Source organism: Seriola lalandi, unplaced genomic scaffold (assembly GCF_002814215.2).
Source record: "Seriola lalandi dorsalis isolate HSWRI2012SDOR001 ecotype SW California unplaced genomic scaffold, Sedor1 jcf7180002054914, whole genome shotgun sequence".
In the NCBI taxonomy this organism is placed as follows: Eukaryota; Metazoa; Chordata; class Actinopteri; order Carangiformes; family Carangidae; genus Seriola; species Seriola lalandi.
Window position 1 is genome coordinate 943,157 of NW_019525466.1, and position 19,348 is coordinate 962,504.

The 19,348-nt window shown below is 39.8% G+C and overlaps 1 protein-coding gene across 2 annotated transcripts in view; it reads left to right on the forward strand.

Annotated features, from left to right (window-relative positions):
- The first annotated feature begins 3,332 nt into the window (after window positions 1-3,332).
- Window positions 3,333-19,348, forward strand: part of rad51d (RAD51 paralog D) — a 34,233-nt gene continuing 18,217 nt past the window's right edge. For both annotated transcript variants that reach the window (XR_015436132.1, XM_023430892.2), the window contains exons 1-9: window positions 3,333-3,694; window positions 3,810-3,871; window positions 10,235-10,353; window positions 15,729-15,810; window positions 16,029-16,163; window positions 16,250-16,345; window positions 16,478-16,568; window positions 17,823-17,893; window positions 18,464-18,631. Coding sequence is in view for 1 of the 2 variants with exons in the window: in XM_023430892.2 (XP_023286660.1) it covers window positions 3,613-3,694; window positions 3,810-3,871; window positions 10,235-10,353; window positions 15,729-15,810; window positions 16,029-16,163; window positions 16,250-16,345; window positions 16,478-16,568; window positions 17,823-17,893; window positions 18,464-18,631 (906 nt within the window). In the remaining variant the exon portion in view is untranslated. The remainder of the gene's footprint in view (window positions 3,695-3,809; window positions 3,872-10,234; window positions 10,354-15,728; window positions 15,811-16,028; window positions 16,164-16,249; window positions 16,346-16,477; window positions 16,569-17,822; window positions 17,894-18,463; window positions 18,632-19,348) is intronic.

Genomic DNA, 19,348 nt, shown 5'->3' on the forward strand with positions numbered 1-19,348 from the left:
ATCAAGATGTACAGCAACTTTCAGCCTGTAATTGGCTTCTGAAGCACATCTTCACAGAGTCTTGACAGTTATAAGTCTCTGGTGTTCTGCGAGAGAGATCTGACACCATTCCTTCAAAAAAAAAAAAAAAAAAAAATTCTAATTTGTAGGTTTTCTGCTAATGGTACCTGACACTTTCTCAGACACCAGTCTGTGGTATTGGGTTGAAATGTGTTGACTGGAAAGGCTGTGGTGTATGTTGTGTTTGCAAAAACAAGCTCTGTGTAAAGTGAGGCTGACTTTGGCCGCGTTGCCTAAATTTGGTGGAAAAGTGACTCATCATTGTTTACTCTTTGGGGTTGATATGGCAGATCACAGGGTTGTCCGTCTTTTTTTCTCCCAAACTGCAGTATGCATTATTAATCTCTCACTCACTAAACGTGGTAAAGACGGAGCGCAGGTGGTGCTGCCACTTCACGTATCAACCTGAAGCCCAGAGGGGTGTGTGAACTCACCTGTTGAAATCAATCTTTTTCAGGATTTTAATCTCTTTCTTTGTGTCTACGCCTAAAATGAATGACTTTGACAGCGATGCCAATGTGAAAGTCTTGACTTTGATTCTAACCAGGAATCCTTTACCACATGGTTTCCAGCACTCAGTAACACTTAGTGTGACTGACGTTTGCCTCAGAGTCGTTCACAGCACTACAGCTAAACCAGACAAATGGGCTTCACAAAACATCCAGTACAACAACCTTTCACTCTGTTAATGGCCAAGTCTACGGACTTCATTTGCCCTGTTTTGATGTGCACATAAATTCATATCTAGCATGATGAGAAGAGGGCAAAAGGGATGACTCTTTTCAACCTTTTCATTTTTTCCCACTGCCATTACTGACCCATGTGTTTTTTTGTTTTTATTACACCACTTCACTGTTGTGAAGCTCCAAATGGACATGGTCATGCATGGAACATATTGTGAGTTCATCCAGATTTAACCCAAGTTCATTATGTTTTTCCAGCAGATCTCCATCTCACCTCGTTTCACCTTTACTCGTGAAACAAAGGTGCATAGGTGTGTAGGAACTTAAGCCTGTAATCTAGGGCTTTCCATGACTTTGTAAGATTTGATCATTTTCTTTTATGTTCATATTTAATTGGACACATCAAACTTACTGAGAGCTTCTATCATCTTGTTTTATCTCATAATTTTTTTTCCTGCACGGCTTGGTTTTGTATTTTTCTTCTAGACACTTCAGCTCCAAGTTTTTATTTCTAACTGCTGACTCTTCATCTCCTTTGAATGGCCTCCTCTCCCTAAATACTGATGAGAATTTGGGCATCTTAGTAAAACAGTATTTGTAGAATTATGATTTCTGTTGGGTTTGTTCTAGCTGTCCTTTTTGTGAAATCACAAAAAAATACCCGTAGCTATAATCCTGAACGGTGACACTGCTGACAACCCCTGAAAGTACCTGGAACGTGTGTGTAATATCACCTCCTGAGCAGAGCTGAAATATAGTTCTTGAAAAGGGGGCCACATGTTACATTATATACCATGAAGTTCCTGCAGTGGAAAAAAGGTTCTTTGTCACCAACGAGTAAATGTTCCCTAAGCTATACAATACACCTTGTTAATTCTAACACTACTGTCGCCTTGTGCTATTTAAAAGAAAAAATCACTTCAGGGCATAAAGTGTTTATGTGGCGTGAAGGTGCCCCAGCATTATCTGCGATTTCCACACATGACATGTGATATTCAGAGCTTATATCATCTTCTTGCATTACACTTTGTAAACCCCATTGATCGAAGTGATCCATTTATTTTTGCTACAAACATTTACATGCACAGTACCCACAGCATCTCTACATCACATTGTGTCTTCACTCCGCCTTCAGCAGGACGATGTACTCACAGGACCGGTCTGGAACCAGAAATTACTTTTCAGAATAAAGCCTTCATAATGGAGAATATAGAGCAGCTGGATTTTAGTCAAAACTCCACATCACAGAGCAGAACTTCACGACTCATGCATGCAGGCATAATCAAAAGATTAACACAGTATCAGCTCTTTATCCATAGCTCTAATACGATTCATTCGGCTAGAATTATATTAGCATATTAATGGTTATTATAGGATTCTTTATTGATCCCTGAGAGAATCACATTTTCTCTTGTATCATTTTCTTCCATGGGGTATCAGATCAAATAAATCTAACTATATTTATAAAGCATATATTTTGTAAAATTTGAATGTGCAGAAGAAGCAATGCAGCCATCTTGGGAGATTAGGAAAACGATTAGTTACAATAAAACAATGAAAGGAGAAGTAAGTAAAAAAAAAAAAGATTGGCTGGCATTACTTTGTCTTACTCAAAGAAATGACTGCTGATAGAAGAACTGGGGTTAAAGGGAAAGTATCCCCACTCACAAGGCTGCAGTTCAAAGAAGCACAGACAGAGAACAGAGCCTCAACTCAGTGAAAATGGTCCGAAGTTGAACCAGAGAGCACAGAAAGAGTTACAAGCTGAGCCAAAGTCAATGACTTTTTGAGCTAGTGAGGATCAGTACATAACTGGGTTTATGATCACTGTATCATCCAGTTAGAAGTCTCTCTTAGAATAAGTGTCTTCAGCATCCAAAGTGCCATCACCACTTCCACACCCAAGATAACACAGATTTTTGCAGAAGGAGCAAGGTGAACCCTAAAATCCCTTTCACTGATGATTTTCTGTGTGTCACTAATCCGCCTGAAGGACCTAAGACTCTGAACTGATGGTGTCTATGCAAGGCTTTATTACCTTGAAACAAGGAAGAACAGTCTTAACTTGCTGGGTGACTGGCCTTATCCGACATAACAAAAAATAATGCACACCTCTAACTAGAAAAAAAGAAAAGAGAGTCTAAGACTAATTTGTCATGTTCGCATATGACTTCAACACTTGTTTGTATTACATGCTATTTGTAGTTCTATAGTATATTATTTTATTTGACATGTCTATGTCCTATGTTGGATTAAATCTATATTTGAAGTGACATAATCAAATCAGTTTTTGTGGATAATCACTAGGCACCAAGTTGTAGGCTGCTACTGGGGGAAAAAAATGTTTAAGTATTTGTATTACATCTTTATTTCAGTATTTCACATAGGAATACAAAAAATAGAAAAAAGAATTAACAATAAAACGACATGAAATTAACAAAACAGTTTAATGATAATTGAGGTAGACAAAAATAACAAACCAACCCAGCAACTCCAGAGCAGTATACTACATTACCCTAACAACACTGCGAGCGCGCTTTACTACGGCAAGCGGGAGGAGGATATTTAAGCCTTCGCCTATATTTTGGCTCGATTCGGTGTGTAGACTTGCGTACTGTAGTGTTAGCGAAAAGGTTTTCTGAAGTGTCAGTTTGTCTTAGTTAAGATAAGGTTTGGTTTTTGTCGTCGTGAACTTTAGGAGCAGAGTTTTGTTTTTAAAAGTCAAACAAACAGACTACAACGAACAAACAGGCAAATTAAGTTTGCTGCGTAACTTAAAGCTAAAAACAAACTGTAGCTAGCTAGTTCAGCTGCGTCTCATTCCCTAACGTCGCGTTACATGAGAACGAGCAGTTAACAATGCAAGAACATGGTAGTCTTGAGAGAAGGTATGTGTCCCGGGCTGGATGAGGATTTAGTGCGGGACCTGCGAGCTGCTGATATTAAAACAGGTTAGTGTGTGTGTGTGTGTGTGTGTGTGTGTGTGTGTGTGTGTGTGTGTGTGTGTGTGTTTTGAGGACGATTCATCATAGTTAACATCTGACTCATAGTGTTTTGTTTTCACAGTGGAGGACCTGGTCTCATCTGACATTGAGGAGCTTGCACAGAAATGTTCTGTGTCCTATAAGGTATTTATACCATAAATTAAAAACATTGGGCTCATTCACTGAGGGACACTGAAAACTCCCTGTCAAAATAAACACCTTTAGGAATCAACCCTGCTAGATTTTGGCTGTCCAGTTCAGCCACATTTCCTCCACGTATTGTACTACACCCACCAGGTGTCCAAAAACATGCAATAGTAGTAGTGCTGCTTCATCTAAGCCCCTTAAACCAAACACATTTCCTCACAAAAGACAAACTTTCATCATTTCCTTTAAATAAGTCAAATTCATATCTGTCTTTTGTGGTGTGTAAACAAAGGACACCCACATTTTACACTTTGCATTTCAGTATAGAGTGGGAGGTTTAGGACCCGACCAATATCATGTTGATCTTGGACACACTTTCACCCACATGCTGCATTAGTATCTCATAGTCTAAGGGCTTTATTATAATAGGTGGCCTATAATTAAAAAAAAGGGCATGCTTAATGTAAGCAAACCTCCCACTGGGCTTGTTATGCGTAGCCTGACACCACGGGTCAGCTAGTTTAGAAGCCATGCAAATTGTTTCACAGCAGTGGTTCAGTTCAAGGTTGAACATCGCATTTGCTTCCTATTAATTTCTATATATTATGTATATTTTATTGTATTTTTCCCACTCAGCAAGTACAACTAGATAATGTTTTGTATGTATGTAGAGTACAGTTGCATGCAAATATGGCCCCCGCAGTAAACAGACATTGAAAAGCCTTTATCCACTTGTTGATGCATTGTTAGTTTTTATGTAAAGAACTTTTAAAAAAAAAAAAAAAAAAAAAAAAAAAAAAAACAGGAAAAAATTTTACTAATTGTGGCATGTGCAAAGTTTTGGGCACCTTTCTACTGGTAAATACAACTTTAATAACTTGATAGGCCTTAAGTGACTCACTAGGTTTTGTAAGGCAGGCGAAGAATTGTCATTAGGAGTGCAGCTAATTACATTTCCAGAGCTGGTAATTTTCTGTCTGTTCAAACTTTGTGGTGACACTGAGAATCAGAAAATGAAGCTAATTACTGCTTACAAAGCAGGAGAAGCTATAAAAAGAAGTGTCAAAGGTTGAAATTTCCACTGTCTGAAATGTCGTTGACACATAGCAGTTAAGGGCAACTGTGGAAGTAAAGACAAGATCTGGAGGACCAAGAAAACTATAAGATACACCTCCATGACTGCTGGGCAGAAAGGAGAAGTAAAACTCCTGTATGCCTGCTGAGGAGCTGCCACAGGAGTGGTGGTTCGACTGTGCAACATTGACGCACAAACAGTGTTTACATGGAGGAGTCATCAGAAGGACACCTAAGCTGCGACCTCATCACAAAAGTCAACACCTGAAATATTCAAAGCAACATCTGGATAAGCCAGAGTAATTTTAGAAACAAGTGCTGGAGACAGATGGAGCTCAAACTGAGCTCTTTGTCCACAATCACCAAAGGTGTGTTTGGAAAGAGAAAATCAGCAGCATTTGATGAAAAGAACAACTTACCAACTGTTAATCATTGGGGTGGAAATATTCTGCTTTGGGGTTGTGTGGCAGCCAGTGGCACAGGAAGCACTGTGCAGAGAGAGGGAAGAATAGATTCCAATAAATATCAACAAATTCTGGATTCAAATGACATTCAAGAGAGTGAAACTGAAAAGAGTCACTGAGTCTATGCACTGTCACTGTTTAATTTGTCTCTAATCTTTAAGTTCATGAAATAAAAAGTAACAGAGCATCAGCATTGCTGCAGGTGATGTTTTGGGGTTTTTTTAACCTCTTTTCATCCTAAAAATCATTTTAAATTACAAATCAACAAAATATGTGAATTGTACAGTGATGGGCAAAGTTTTGCAGACAACTCTAATAGAGTAGTGATGTGGCAAATATTAAAAGTAGTATTTAATTACTGTTCTCTGTATGTGTAGAGTAGGAAGGAATAAACAGTAGAAAAATGTTTTTAACCATCAGTAATTCTAAAAACTCCTGACTGGTTCTGCCGCAGAGTCCTTCATTATCAGTTTGAACCCACAAAGAGAGGCCAGCTCTTTCGGTTTTAAATCTTTCTTTCAGTGAGAACCATGAAGAGAGAGCAGAGATCATAAAAGAAATTCTGCCTAACCGAGTTCTGACCTTATGGGCAGATAAAAGAAAACTGTTTTTTTGTATAATAATCTGTGTTTTCCACCAAAGTTTTTCTAACATATAAGACTTACAAATAATCAGGATGGAGACCCAGAAGGGCCTTTTTAGATAAAATTGTATCCATGCATAATTGTGTGGGTTGGACGGGGCATGGAAGACGACTCTGGCATTCTTTGTAAAAAAGAAAAAAAAGATGAGTGAGTTTCAGTCATTCTGTGGTCAGAGTGTCAGAACATGCAATTGTATAGACACGTATAGGAAATGAGTTTTTTTAACCCCAAGGGATTAAAAAACTTAAAGTATAAGAGAAAGTAAAAAAAAAAAAAGAAAAGAAAAGTGTGAATATACTGTACCGTCTCCACGTACCACTTTGACCAAGGTGATTTAAGTTGAAAGTGTTGACGATATCGCCACAGAATGAATGAATGTTTTTTTTTCCCGCATGAGATCATTATTTTTTTGAATATTTCTTTTTTTTTTTTTTTTTTTCCCATCTGTGCCTGTAGCAGGTTCAGGTTCATCCCTGTGACTGAGCTATACTTCCTGACCTGCTTGTTCAGCCTGCAGGCATCCCCTGAGCTGATAACCAGCATCCCTCTGGTCGGGCAGACTCCTGCTGTGAATTTGAACCATTGTTGTACACACACAACGGGCAGGAGGTCAATGCTAGGTCGTCTGTACCGACACGTTTATTCGACTGCAGCAGCCTCTTGTAGTTCAATTAAAGCTGAACAAGGCAAGGCTTTTATGTAAAAACACACCCATCTTATTAGGCCACATCCTGAATTGGGGCGCCAAAAAATCCCACTAATTGAGACCCAACAGATTTGTCTTATTTTACTAAATAAATTTTCGCTGTCGGACTTGAACGCAGGCAGGAAATCCTCTCTGCCCAGAAGGAGAGACTAATCAGAATGAGAGTCTGCTAAACAGCACTAAGTGCTCTTCCACAGAAAGCTGATCATCCAACATTTGCTGTTTTCTCTCTCAGATCCCTTTTTTTTTTTAAATACAAAACATCACAACGCAGCCTGGACGATGAAAAGCAGTGTGTTCTCATGCAGTAGACTGATGTCATGTGAGATCCGGTGGGATGCACTTGTGTTGTTGTACTGCAGTGTGGTAGATACAAACATCAAATAGACAATCACATACTTGTTTACTAAAAGCCATACATCCCATGAGATGACCCTGTGAGCATCAGAAAAGCGCTTGTCGTGACCCGATTGGTCGTTCCCTTTTTCTCCTGGCAGTCATGCTCCCTTCGGTCATGTACCGTCAGTGGGCTCTTCAGGGACGTTTCATGAAGTGCTCCACTTCCTTTAGAGACTTAGAATGAAGAGAAATGTCCCTACATTTTCAAAACATTATGTCTGTCAGAAATGATCGAGTAGCCGGTTTAGTGGTGGGTTGCTGGAGGTGGCAGTGGTTCTCGGTGGTCTCGGTGGTCTCGCTGCGATAACACCAACTATACAGGACTGTTCGCTCCAACTGCACCTCCCTCACCTGTGTTGTTAGATCAGGAGACGTTTTTGACAATCGAAATATCTTAGGGTGAGTTGACTGTTCATTCATTTTCTAGAGCGTGGACTTCATGTTGTTTTTAAATAGCGACAGTCATGAAACTTTCCAGCCAGTTGTGTGGAGACTGGGTTCAACAATGAGCTCAGTCCTGACGTAGAGATATCCCGACTTTCTCCCTGACAGTTTCTCTCGGACCCTGTTGGTTTTGTTGTCCTGATGAGAAGTGGGATTTGTTTTGATCTGTGTTTTAGATCAATGTTAACTCAGTGATAATTATTGATCTACATTATATTAGCCTATTATTATAATTAACTGTAGGACACCTTCTTGTCATTTGTGTCTGTTCAGATACGGCAGAGTGTTGATGTGAAGTTTAAATAGAGGGAAGGTTTGTGTGTTTCAACTCAGCAGTAACAATACTTTGTTTAATTAGGCAACAAATGCGACACTTAGTGTGCTTGTGTAACTGAATTGATTTAACTTTATTTCCATTACAACTGAATGGTGTGTTAGCTTGTTTGGTAATTAAAATATCAAACTAAGTACTATCTATAGTTGAGAGAAATCAAAGTATTCCCATGGTGAAGCGCTTTGCTTGGCTGCTGGCTCCATCTCAACACAAATTTTATATTGGATATAACATTTCCTGTATTTAAAACTCACAGACTGCAGTGTTCCTCCCCTGACATTGTCAAAGCCAGGATCAAAGCTTTTCCAGACCAAGTGCTGAAAAGATTACTCAGTTAATCAATCAACAGACGATTCCCAGTCAACAGATTTGATAAATGATTCATCATTCATTCAAGTTATCAAGCAAAAATATCACGGTTGCTCCTTCAGGTTCCCAGATGTTAGGATTTTCAGCTTCCCTTTGTTTTTATATCGTCGAATCATTGAGAATATTTTGGGTTCAAGATTGGTGGCTGAAAGAAAACAGGCAATTTCAGGATACCACCTTTTTGTCTGTGGGAACTTTTGATGGGCATTCAAGTTATATGGTTAGGTGTTCTATTTCCTCTACTGCTGGAGTGTAGGCGTGTGACAGGTGTGTGTGAGAGGCTGTGGACAAGCATTATTGTTTATGCAGCTTGGAGCAAAAGGGGAAAAAAGGGTGGCAGAATGTGATGGACATGCACATTTTTCACTAGTTTCTGGCGCAGACAAACATGACTCTATGACAACAGTAATTGTTGATTTTGATATGGAGCCTGAGCCGAAACGGTTACAGTGGCAAGAAAATAGTTTTGAATGACCTTCTGCATTAACTGCTCATAAACTGTGATCTGAGCTTCATCTAAGTAGACAAACACAATGTGATTAAGCAATTAACACACAAACAGTTATACTCTTTGTGTATTTATGGAACACAGCCATTAAACTTTCACAGTGCTGGTGGAAAAAGTAAGTGAACCCTATGATTTAATAACTGGTTGAACCTACGATAACCTCAAAGCAGCTCTTCCAGTAGCAGCTGATCAGACCTGCACAATGTTCGGGGGGTAATATTGGACCATTCCTCCTACAGAGCTGCTTCAGCTCAGTCGTATTCTGAGGATGTCGGGTGTGAGCGGCTCTCCTCGGGTCATTCTAAGGGCTGAGCTCTGACTGGGCCTGGAGTTGGATTTTCTTTGTTTGAAGTCATTCTGTAGTACATTTACTTTGATGTTTCGGGTCATTGTCCTGCTGCATCACTCAGCTTCTACTGAGCTTCAGCAGGTGGACAGCCACGCTGACGTTATCCTGCAGAGACCTTGATAAACTTGGGAATTCATTTTCCCCATCGATGTTGTGGAGCTGTTCAGGTCCAGAGGCAGCAAAGCTCCAAAATCATGACGCTCCCTCTGCACAGCAGCTTCCTCTGTTCTCCTTTCCCATGGTGTGTGTGTGTGTGTGTGTGTGTGTGTGTGTGTGTGTGTGTGTGTGTGTGTGTGTGTGTGTGTGTGTGGTAGACTCATGAATATAGACGTTAACCAGCTCCAATGATTCCTTTAAGCTTTTAGCTGTTACTTTGAGCATCTTTGTTACGTTACTGATCATTCTGCACTGTAATGGCTTATTTTAGCTAGACGCCCACTTCTGTGCAGAATAGCCAGAGAACTACATCATCTCTATTGATTGACAGTTTGTTAAACTGCGGGCCGATGACTCTGTGCCCTGTTCAGCTTCATGCAATCAACAAATCTTGATTGTAAATCTCCTGAGATCTCTTTTTCTGGGAGGCATGGTTCACATCAGCAGATGATTCTCGTTAACAGCAAACTCAAAGTTTTCTTTTCTGTTGTTTTTTTTTTTAAATAAGTAAAAGTAGCTCGAACACACACCTCCAATCTGACTTCATGACTCAGATTAGCTTTTGTCGATGTCATTAGGCTCGAAGTTCACATACTTTTTCCAACCTACAATGTGAATGTTTGAATTGTGTTTTCAATATGTACAAGAATAATACTGTGATTTGTGTTATTGGTTCAAATCGATTGTGTGTAACTTGGATGAAGATCTGATATTTTAGGATAAATTTATACATAAATGCAGGTAATTCCAAAGAGTTCACTTACTTTTTCTCACCTCTGTAGCTTCAGCACTCACATGTTAACCAAATAACATGTGAGAACACGCATGAGAAAGCAGAAAGTGGGACATTTTATCAAGAATCCTCCATGCAGCAGTTGTGTGAGCCTCATACACTGTCATTTTTGTATTTCAGGCCTTGTTCGCCATCCGCAGAGTGCTGCTGGCCCAACACACAGCGTTCCCTGTGTCCGGCGCTGATCTGTATGAGGAACTATTGAGTTCAACAGCTATCCTCTCCACTGGAAATCCCAGGTAAAGACAATTCTGCACACACAGCAGAGCGCACCGCCTTGTCTCTCAGGGACCGGGGGATTTAACGGTGGGCTCAGTGCCACAAGAGCTTAGAGGAAGGTTCACCTCCGAAATCAAATATGTATTACTAAGGACAGCTCTCCACATATTGAATTAAAAGACACTTCCCTGCATTCAACTGAGAGGCAGAAGTGATTTTGAGATGATTGCTGGAGCATATAGGGGCCTCTTCATCAGTGCCTCCTAACATCATTTCAGAGTAAAGTGTCTGATTTGTTTTATTGGCAGTGGTTGTATATATATTTTTTAAATCGAAAGACATGATGGTCGAAGAAGAACTTTTAAATACTAGTCCAAGTTAATTTGTGTTAAAAGAGCATTTTAATGGAGGAGGAGATAGTTTTTTTTTATGTTTGCAAGTGTCAGTCTTCAGCGTTGCAAACCAGTACAGACTTTGCATGATCGCAGGATAACGTGAAATCAATAGTATCGTACATTACCAAAGATGTTTGTAACCGGAATCCTCGGCATCGATCCATTTTTATCAAACTAAAATCTTTTTCAGTGTTGTTAGAATCGAATTTGCATCGAACTGCGCCGGTAGAACATGCGCCTGGAGTACGGCTGCTGTAGTTAAAAATACAGCAGAGCAATAGAGCGTTTTAGAAAATGGCCTGTGTGCTACGTTCATGCTCCGAGGAAACATTTTAGCAGCTAAAGCTCACTCCTTTTGCTCGTTGTTCCATTTGGCTCATGAACGCAGCCTAAAGTGGCTTCTGATATATCAGCTGCATTTACTTGGCCTCCAGTTTGACTACTTCCCACTAAAAAAACAAACACCATTGCCGTGTCCTTTTAAAGCATTTTCGCGGTACATCAGAAAATCAAAATTTAATGACTTGAAAGAAACCAAAAAAAAAAAAAAATCCCACTGATACCAGCACGGTGTTGTGTTACAGTGCAGCAGGACTTTACAGTTAACCTGCCAAACTGAGACACTGCATCCCATGAAAGGTAAATGTACCGGCATCACAAGATTGAGTCAGCTGTTTACAGCCACAGCACAAAGCGTGGCAGATAAATATTTCACTTTTAGGAGGGAGATATTCTTGAGCCAGGACACAGACCGCTCTGGACAAATCTGTGAAATGGGCCCTCCTGGCATAATTTATAGGATGGTACTTTTTCTGCAGCTAAACTCACTGTTTCAGCATAATTAATGACCACAGGTGTTTTTTTTCCTCTCTCTCTTCATGGCTCTTTTTAAGTGGTTTTCATGAATTAGTTAGTGCTTTGGATTAGTGATATGAAACTGAATCAACCATGTGAGTGAAGCCGATGCGATTTGTGTGTGTCTTGGTTGCGCTCTGCTGGTGAAAAAGTGAAGTGATGAGTGATGGTCTCTGCTGTCCAGTCGGTACACGCTGTGTGGTTTCTGCAGAGACGCTGCGATGAAACATGTATTTAGTCGCCAGTTTATTAGGTACAGCTCCCCAAATAAAACAACCCAGCAGTAAATCCTACCTGTATAAAGGCTCAGTTGAAACAGTTTGTGAGAGGTGTTGATTCAGGTTATAGAGGCAGACTTGTGATGCTGTTGAAGTTAAACTGAGAGGTATATATATCTCTAAAGCAGTTTCAACAAATCTGAAAATTACAACCTTCATGCTGGTGGGATTTATTGCAGGGCTGTTGTATTGGACTGGATTAGTTTCAGCTGGTTGTGCCTGTTAAACTGGCAGCAAGTATTTTGTAGAGTACATGCTTTTAGAGACTTTAATCAGTTGATAGTCAATAGGATACTTCCTGTTCTCCTCACTGACTGATGCTGAGTGTGGAACTAGTTTTCTTGGCAGGTCGCCTGCATAGACAGAAGAGGAAGAGAAGATCTTGAGCTGCTTACAGAAAACATTATTCATTATAATAGCAGATAACTGATGTTTCTTTTTCTTCTTTTCTTCTGTTTGAGAAAAGAATTCAGCCTGAATGAAATAATGCAAATATTTTAGTATTTACATTTTCTTCATCATACTCACTGAAGACAGTTAACTGTTGACTTTTCCTACCAAGAGCCCTGAAGCCCTGAAGGCTGTACACACTTTTTAACACTCCCTTTCTTCTTCTAGGTGTTTAATATATACGCACACTGAATGTGAGTCTTTTCAGCTCAGAGGATGATGAAAAGAACTTAATGGACATAATACTTTTTTGGTTTCATTTCATCCAGCTAATAGAAATGTCAAAAAGTAATCAAAAAAGCTCAAAGAAAACCTTTCTGCTATAACATAATGAAATAACCAAATGTGTTTTTGAAGCCTTACTCTTGGCATGAGTAGGAAATCTTTCCTGGACTGTCAGAAATACGTGAGCTCTCTGCCTAAACTGTATTCTCATTATTATGCCCACAATAGTAGCTGCCTCTTGAAATTTCAAGAAGTCTCTATGTCTTTGTGTTTTGGTAGCAAGAAAAACACTCAAAACACAGACATGCAACTTACACTGCAAACAGCTCCATCACAACTTAAGTGGCAAAACACAAAAGTAGCATAATAATTGATCATGAATGATAAATGGCTTTTATTGTAGCCACTCAGAAGATCTAACAATATGTACCAAGACAAACAGAAACAGACTTACATGGCTGCCATGGTGATTTTTCATACAAACAGGATGAATGATGAGGGCTGATAATAGTTTACAGCTTTCATCAGCTTATGTGTCATGTAGCATTTCTTTTTTTTTCCTTTTTTCATTTTTTGTCAACACTTGATAGCGTAATGTCCCAATGATATTATAATGGCATGTGTAGGATACTATAAAGACGTTTTGGTTGTGATTAAGAGATAAGATTCAGCCTCAAATCAAGACAGTCACTTCAAACCTCTTCTGTCATAGTCTTCTCATGAGGGATTCAGCTTTGAAGCTCAGTGTTAGTGACTCTCATTAGCCCACAGCCACTTGAAGCTGCAACCGATACAAGTATTCCAGCCCCCTTAAGTAAGATGCTTATGACTCCCACCATCTCTTTAAAGGGGACTTGTCCTGCCCTTTTGTATTGTTCTTGTCCTATAACCTGTTATGATCTCAGATGTCTGTTTATACAAGGGCGAAGTTCCGCGATTTGGTGAACGACAGATCGTGTGTGCGTTCCCGCAAACGCATCCCTCTCAGTTCTGTAGCCTTTGTTGCTAAGGTAGTTCAGTGTGTCGTTAGCGCCGTCCACTTATGTGTATATTTTGGATCGGCTTTGGGCTCGAACTTGCGCGGATGTATTTGTGAAGTTGACGTTTTGAGTAAAGAATGAGAAGAATAAGTGAATCTGACCACTGTCTGTTTTCGTAGTCTCCTGAGCCAGCAGAAGTCAAGGGGCAGCTCGAGGGCTCATGTGAGGGGGCTCAAAGAGACAGAGGCTAAAGCTGACTTTTCCAGACAGAGGCTGAACTTAGTGGCTGCATGAAGGGCCAGTATAAAATACATATAGATTTTTTTTTTAATCTATAAATTATGCAAAGCTATGCCAGTAGCGCCCAGAATAAAACATAGACCTGGAAATGTGCATGATGTGTCCACCTTAAATTATTATCCTGGTGCTGAAGTCAAGTAAATATCTGTACACCGGAATTTAAAATTGTCTTGTGCTCTTTCTCTGTAAAGAAAACCAGATTCAACAACACAATTTTAGCCTTTCCCACTGCTTCAGACCAATCATACACTATGATGAAGACCTTTAGGTTCAAGGACTGCACAGTATTTTGATCTCTCCGATGAGTGCAGCCAATGGGAGATTCTGGCTCTGCGGCTTTTCAAGGGCAAACTCTTTCATCGTTCTGAGCCTTCACAATAACGTCTTACAAGAGAGCAACCTGATGTTTTCATCAACAGCGCAACCCTCTCTGCACCATTGTCAGAGATGGCTGCAATAATGCAAGTATGTCCCTCCCCGCCAATTCTCCTCTTCACAATCACGCTGTGGGTGATGAGAACGACTATCAACCAACCACAGACTTCCAGTGATGCTTAACCTTCAAGCTGAAGGACCTTGGCTGTATAGATTTAACTGTAAGGCTGTCACATCCGTCATCACACATGCAGGCAAAGACGCTGCGATTTCCACAAATTGCGCAGATCACCGGCGTGAATGGTAGGTAATCACCACTTTCCAATACTGAAAGATCAGACGGTTGAAGCATCAGGACAACACACACTTTGTTGATGATGATCGAAATACGAGCGCACAAATAGAACTCATTTATCTAGAGCTTCAAGTATCAAAATAGAAATACAGTGCTCATGGAAGATTTACCTGTGCAGCAACAAAGAACCAATAACAAGACTGACAAGGTTATGAATCTTAAGTACAGGCCCTTCTCCTCTCAATATATTCCTGTCAATAAAGATGGATAAAATATCCATCTCGGCCTGTTCTTGCAAGGAATTCGAGGCTATTGCATCTGCTTTCACCTGGTACAAGGGTTTCTTGTAACTGGCCTCAGCTGGAATGAATGCTGGAAGAGATAGACAAAGTCATAAAAAATGGATGGTGAAATGGGAGTTAATTGAATAGAGCTGTGTTTAAACAGGACGTACACAGAAGGTTTATATCGGCGTGCCAAAAGTGCATTCTTGACCGTGAGAACAGTTGTGCGACCACTTACAGTTCAGGCTTTTTGCTGAGTTTTCAAACACTTCCCAATGTATGAAACATCAATGAACCATCAGCCTGAACACCTTGTTCACTTGTTCAGCTGCACTGGCAGAACTTACAAGCTCGATAAGCCAATACTGCAGATCAACCCATATGATCTACTGCCGACCACCCCGCTAAAGGTTGAGCCACTTCTTGATCACCAAGGTCATTTGGTTCATCTTCTTGGAACCACTCATTTCTTGCCAGTCTATCCAGTAGTTGTAATATTTCTATGGATAAGTGAAAAGTTTGAGCTGCTGGTTTGAGAAGAGGAGAGGTCAGTAGGATTTATCCTCTGGGGATCATGAATATCTGAGTGAGAGAAAAAAAAAATCAGAGCAGGTATTTGTTGTTGAGATATTTCAGTGTGGGAGAAACCACGGAAATCCCTAATGCTGACTGTCTTTCACACACACACACACACAAACATGAAAAGCCAACTATTTTTGAAAGGTTTAATTTGAAAGCCGCAGCCAGTGGCTGAGCCTTGATAAGAAGCAATGAAATAGCAACTGAAATTAAGAATTGGCGAAACATTTTAATAATAGTCTGGTACCTAATGCAAGCTGTGTGTTTATTATGTTTAGCCAACTGCAGTTTTTGTTGGTTCTACAGATGCACTTGGACTTAATATTTTATTACATGGGATGGCAGCGGTGAGTAATGAATTGTACCTTGTTTCTTGCAGCTTAGATAAACTGCTGGATTCGGGGTTGTATACTGGAGAGATAACAGAGCTGTCAGGAGGCCCAGGAAGTGGCAAATCTCAGGTGAACATTTCCTACCTCCCCTCTCCGTCACTGATAATTTCAGTCTCATAAATTCCCTCTTTTTAGAATTCCCCCTTCTCCTGTAGAATAAGAAAATGAACTCTGGCTGAAATAATACTGAAGTTATACTTAATTGTGGTTATCCATGAAGTTAACCAACATGTCCAATTATCCCTGCTGTCTTTAACTATTCCCTGCATGCTTGTCATGTCTTCTAGGTGTGTTTTGGTGTCGCGGTGCACATTTCATACCAACTGAAGCAGAGTGTGATATATATTGATACGACAGGAGGGCTGACTGCCAGGCGCTTGCTTCAAATGCTACAGACTGAAACAAGTAACACAGAAGAGCAGGTGTGTTGACAGGAATTGTGCTTTAAAGAAATATCACATAATGTGGAATATAAAATAATGTGGAATAAGACACTATCACGTTACAGATGGAAGCTCTTCAGAGGATCCACATCTTTCGTTTGTTTGACATCTTCTCCTTACTCGACTGTCTGTACAGTCTTTGCAGTGGTGGGCTTCAGCAGGTTCGTTTCCAGTGATTGTTTTTTTTTTTCCTTTTGCTTAAAATACACCAACAATCCCTCTGTACCTAGGGATCCTTTTGAGAAAGACAGATCAAATTTTCAGCAATCTAAATTTGTCATATTTTGTATTAGGCATCTGTTGGCGGTGGCTCTGCCAAGGCAGTGATTGTGGACTCGGTGTCGGCTGTTATCTCTCCTCTACTGGGAAGCAAACAAAATGAAGGTGATATCTCTTTCTGTTAGTCCATCACAGTCCATCATTCCTGAGGCTGTGTTTACACCTGAGCCTGTAAACTGCCAACGCCTGTCAAGAATCTATAAGAAAAAAAATAAAAATAAGAAAGGGGTTCCCAAACATTTAAGTGAGTTCCAGTCATAAGAAGTAATTAATGAAGCATTTAGTTAAAGGCTTTAGACAATTTAAAATAAGTCTATGTATCTATGTATAGTAATCAAAGGTTGTTTTCATAAAAATATAATTTCTCTGGAATCAGTTTCTTTTTCTCCACAAATGAGCAGAAAATCAAAACAAAATAATTTATATAACAAAACACTTTTGTTATATGAATATAAATTATAATAACACAGACTATGTCTTTAAACTGGAAGTCATGTGACAACAGAAGGAGCTCACTTCAGCTCAGATAATGTTGAGATGAGGTAGTTGTATCATAGAGTAATTATTAATGTCCCAAAATTTTATATTTATATAAAAAAAATATATCCTTCAGTGTATTTGGCTACTAAATCGGCCCATTTTTGACCATGACCACATTTTGATCTTTGATACAGTCACAGAAAGTTTTCCATGTGGACCTTAGGACAGAAGTCAAGACTGCTGTCCTCAACCCGCAGGTTACATCTTCAGAGATAATTCTGTGATCTCATGTGTCCACAGACTGAGCTGGTTGTGGCAGGCCGAGGCAGTGACTGGCACAGTCACCCTGGGCAAACATGTTATCATTCTGTGCAGACAGTGGACATCTGAGATAACTAAAATAACCTGAAGATGACACTTGCTGCTGAACGATAGGCAAAAATTAGCATTTTGATATTTGAGTTTTAAGTTGGGAATGTTACGTAACTGAATCACAGATGGTCCTAAGTAATGCTCGTACTGCTGAGATCACGAATGGGGTTAGCTATTATATGCTAATACTGATTCAAAGCAGGTTTTGAGTATGTTTGAGTTTGAGGAGTTGTTTCTTTTTTTATTAATTAACTGCAAAGAACTGTATGCTGTGAAGATTAGTATACAGTGTGTACGATTTGTATGTAGCTCAACAGCCAGGTAGTATTTGCCATGTTTATCATCTTAGTTTTGCGTGTTAACATGCTAATCTTTGCCAAATAGTCGGCTGACATTGCCATCACTAGAGCCCACACCAAGTGTGGCTTAAAACGAAGTGAGTCAACCATAAGACTTAAAAGTATTCTGCACACAGACTAACCTCGCCACAACTTCCTGTGCCTCCAGGGATGTCCTTGATGATACAAGTGGCAGGAATTCTGAAGACGCTGGCGAAGGACTTCAATGCTGCTGTTTTAGTAAGGACGACACAGCCCTTTGACGTGTGCTGCTCTGGATGCAAGATGCATTTCCAGTGTCAATCTAAACTCCTCACAAACCTTTTCACCCTTTCTCTTGTTACTGCTGTAAGACCTGAAATGAAAACTAAGCAATTTTTTTCCACCTTTTGTTTTGGGTAAGAAAACAGAATCAAGATAAAAACAATTCTGACAATTGAAGGTGTAAAACAAAAACACCTTTGTTAGTTCAGGTGTATGACTGCAGGTTATAATTATGTAAAAAGAAGAAAAGAACTAATCGCATTAAAAGGCATGCACCAAAGAAAATCTGCCTTCACCTCAGATCATCAAGTTATTTGAAGTGAGATAAAGATAATTTGACGGGCTGTTTGATGTCCCATTTGATTAAAAGTGGGACGATATGCTTGTCCTACTTATTTTTTCCCCGTCTTCTAAAGCTTTCATTATCTCTGGAAAGCTACACTGCATCAGAAAACAGTTTGTAGAAATGGTGTGATAATCCCAAGAGAGAAAAAAAACAAAACAACAACAACTAAAAACTTAACATGAAGGTGTCTGGGCCTGCAGGTTACAAACCATGTAACGAGAAGCGGCAGCGGGGAGGTGCAGCCAGGCCTCGGTGTATCATGGAGTCACATCCCCAGAACCAGAGTCCTGCTGGAGCGAGCAGAGAAGGCCACGGCTGTCAGTCGCTCCAGTTTGTGTTCTGCAACACTGATCAAGTCTTCTAGACAGGTACGACGAGCAGCATTGACTGGCGCATCATCTGCTGCAGCAACACAGTATTGATTCTGTTAAAGGGGGTTTCATTGAGAGGCAAACGTCAAAACGTCTTGTTATAATGGAGCCTTTGAAGTCGTGTTTGCTCTTTTGAAAACAGGTCTGGTTTGATAAAGAAGCTCTTTATTTCATTTTAACAGCAGCTTCTCGCAAGAAAAATATCTCATCACTCTAATTAACAAAGACAAAGCAACAAACAAGATGCAGGACACCCAGCTGTTCACCCAAAAACAATTCTACTGCCATGTACACAGTCATCCATCTACAAGATGTGACAAAATATTAAACCCTGAGCGAGCACTCAAGTGAAGTTTGGTCTCTATAAAACTGTAGATACTTTGTTAAGATTTCTTGTTAGCGAAGTTTATATTTTCAAACAGTCGCCTCTGGCTGCAGTTTGGAGCCTAGTGCAGACTTACTGTGCAATTATTGCTCATTAAAAGTCTTTTCTTCAGTGCTTTACTACACATAACCAAAAAATGTTTCTATAAACCAATTATTTGTGCATTCTTTGTATTGGAGAAAGGTGTAAACACACTCTGTCCTAAAGGTCCCATATGTTACACTTTTACATTTTTTTTATTTGATGTGTTGAAGATATATTTGTGGTTTTAAGAACCAAAAACCATCTCAATGTAGTTTTACATCTCCTCTCTCAGGCTTCTCTCTGTA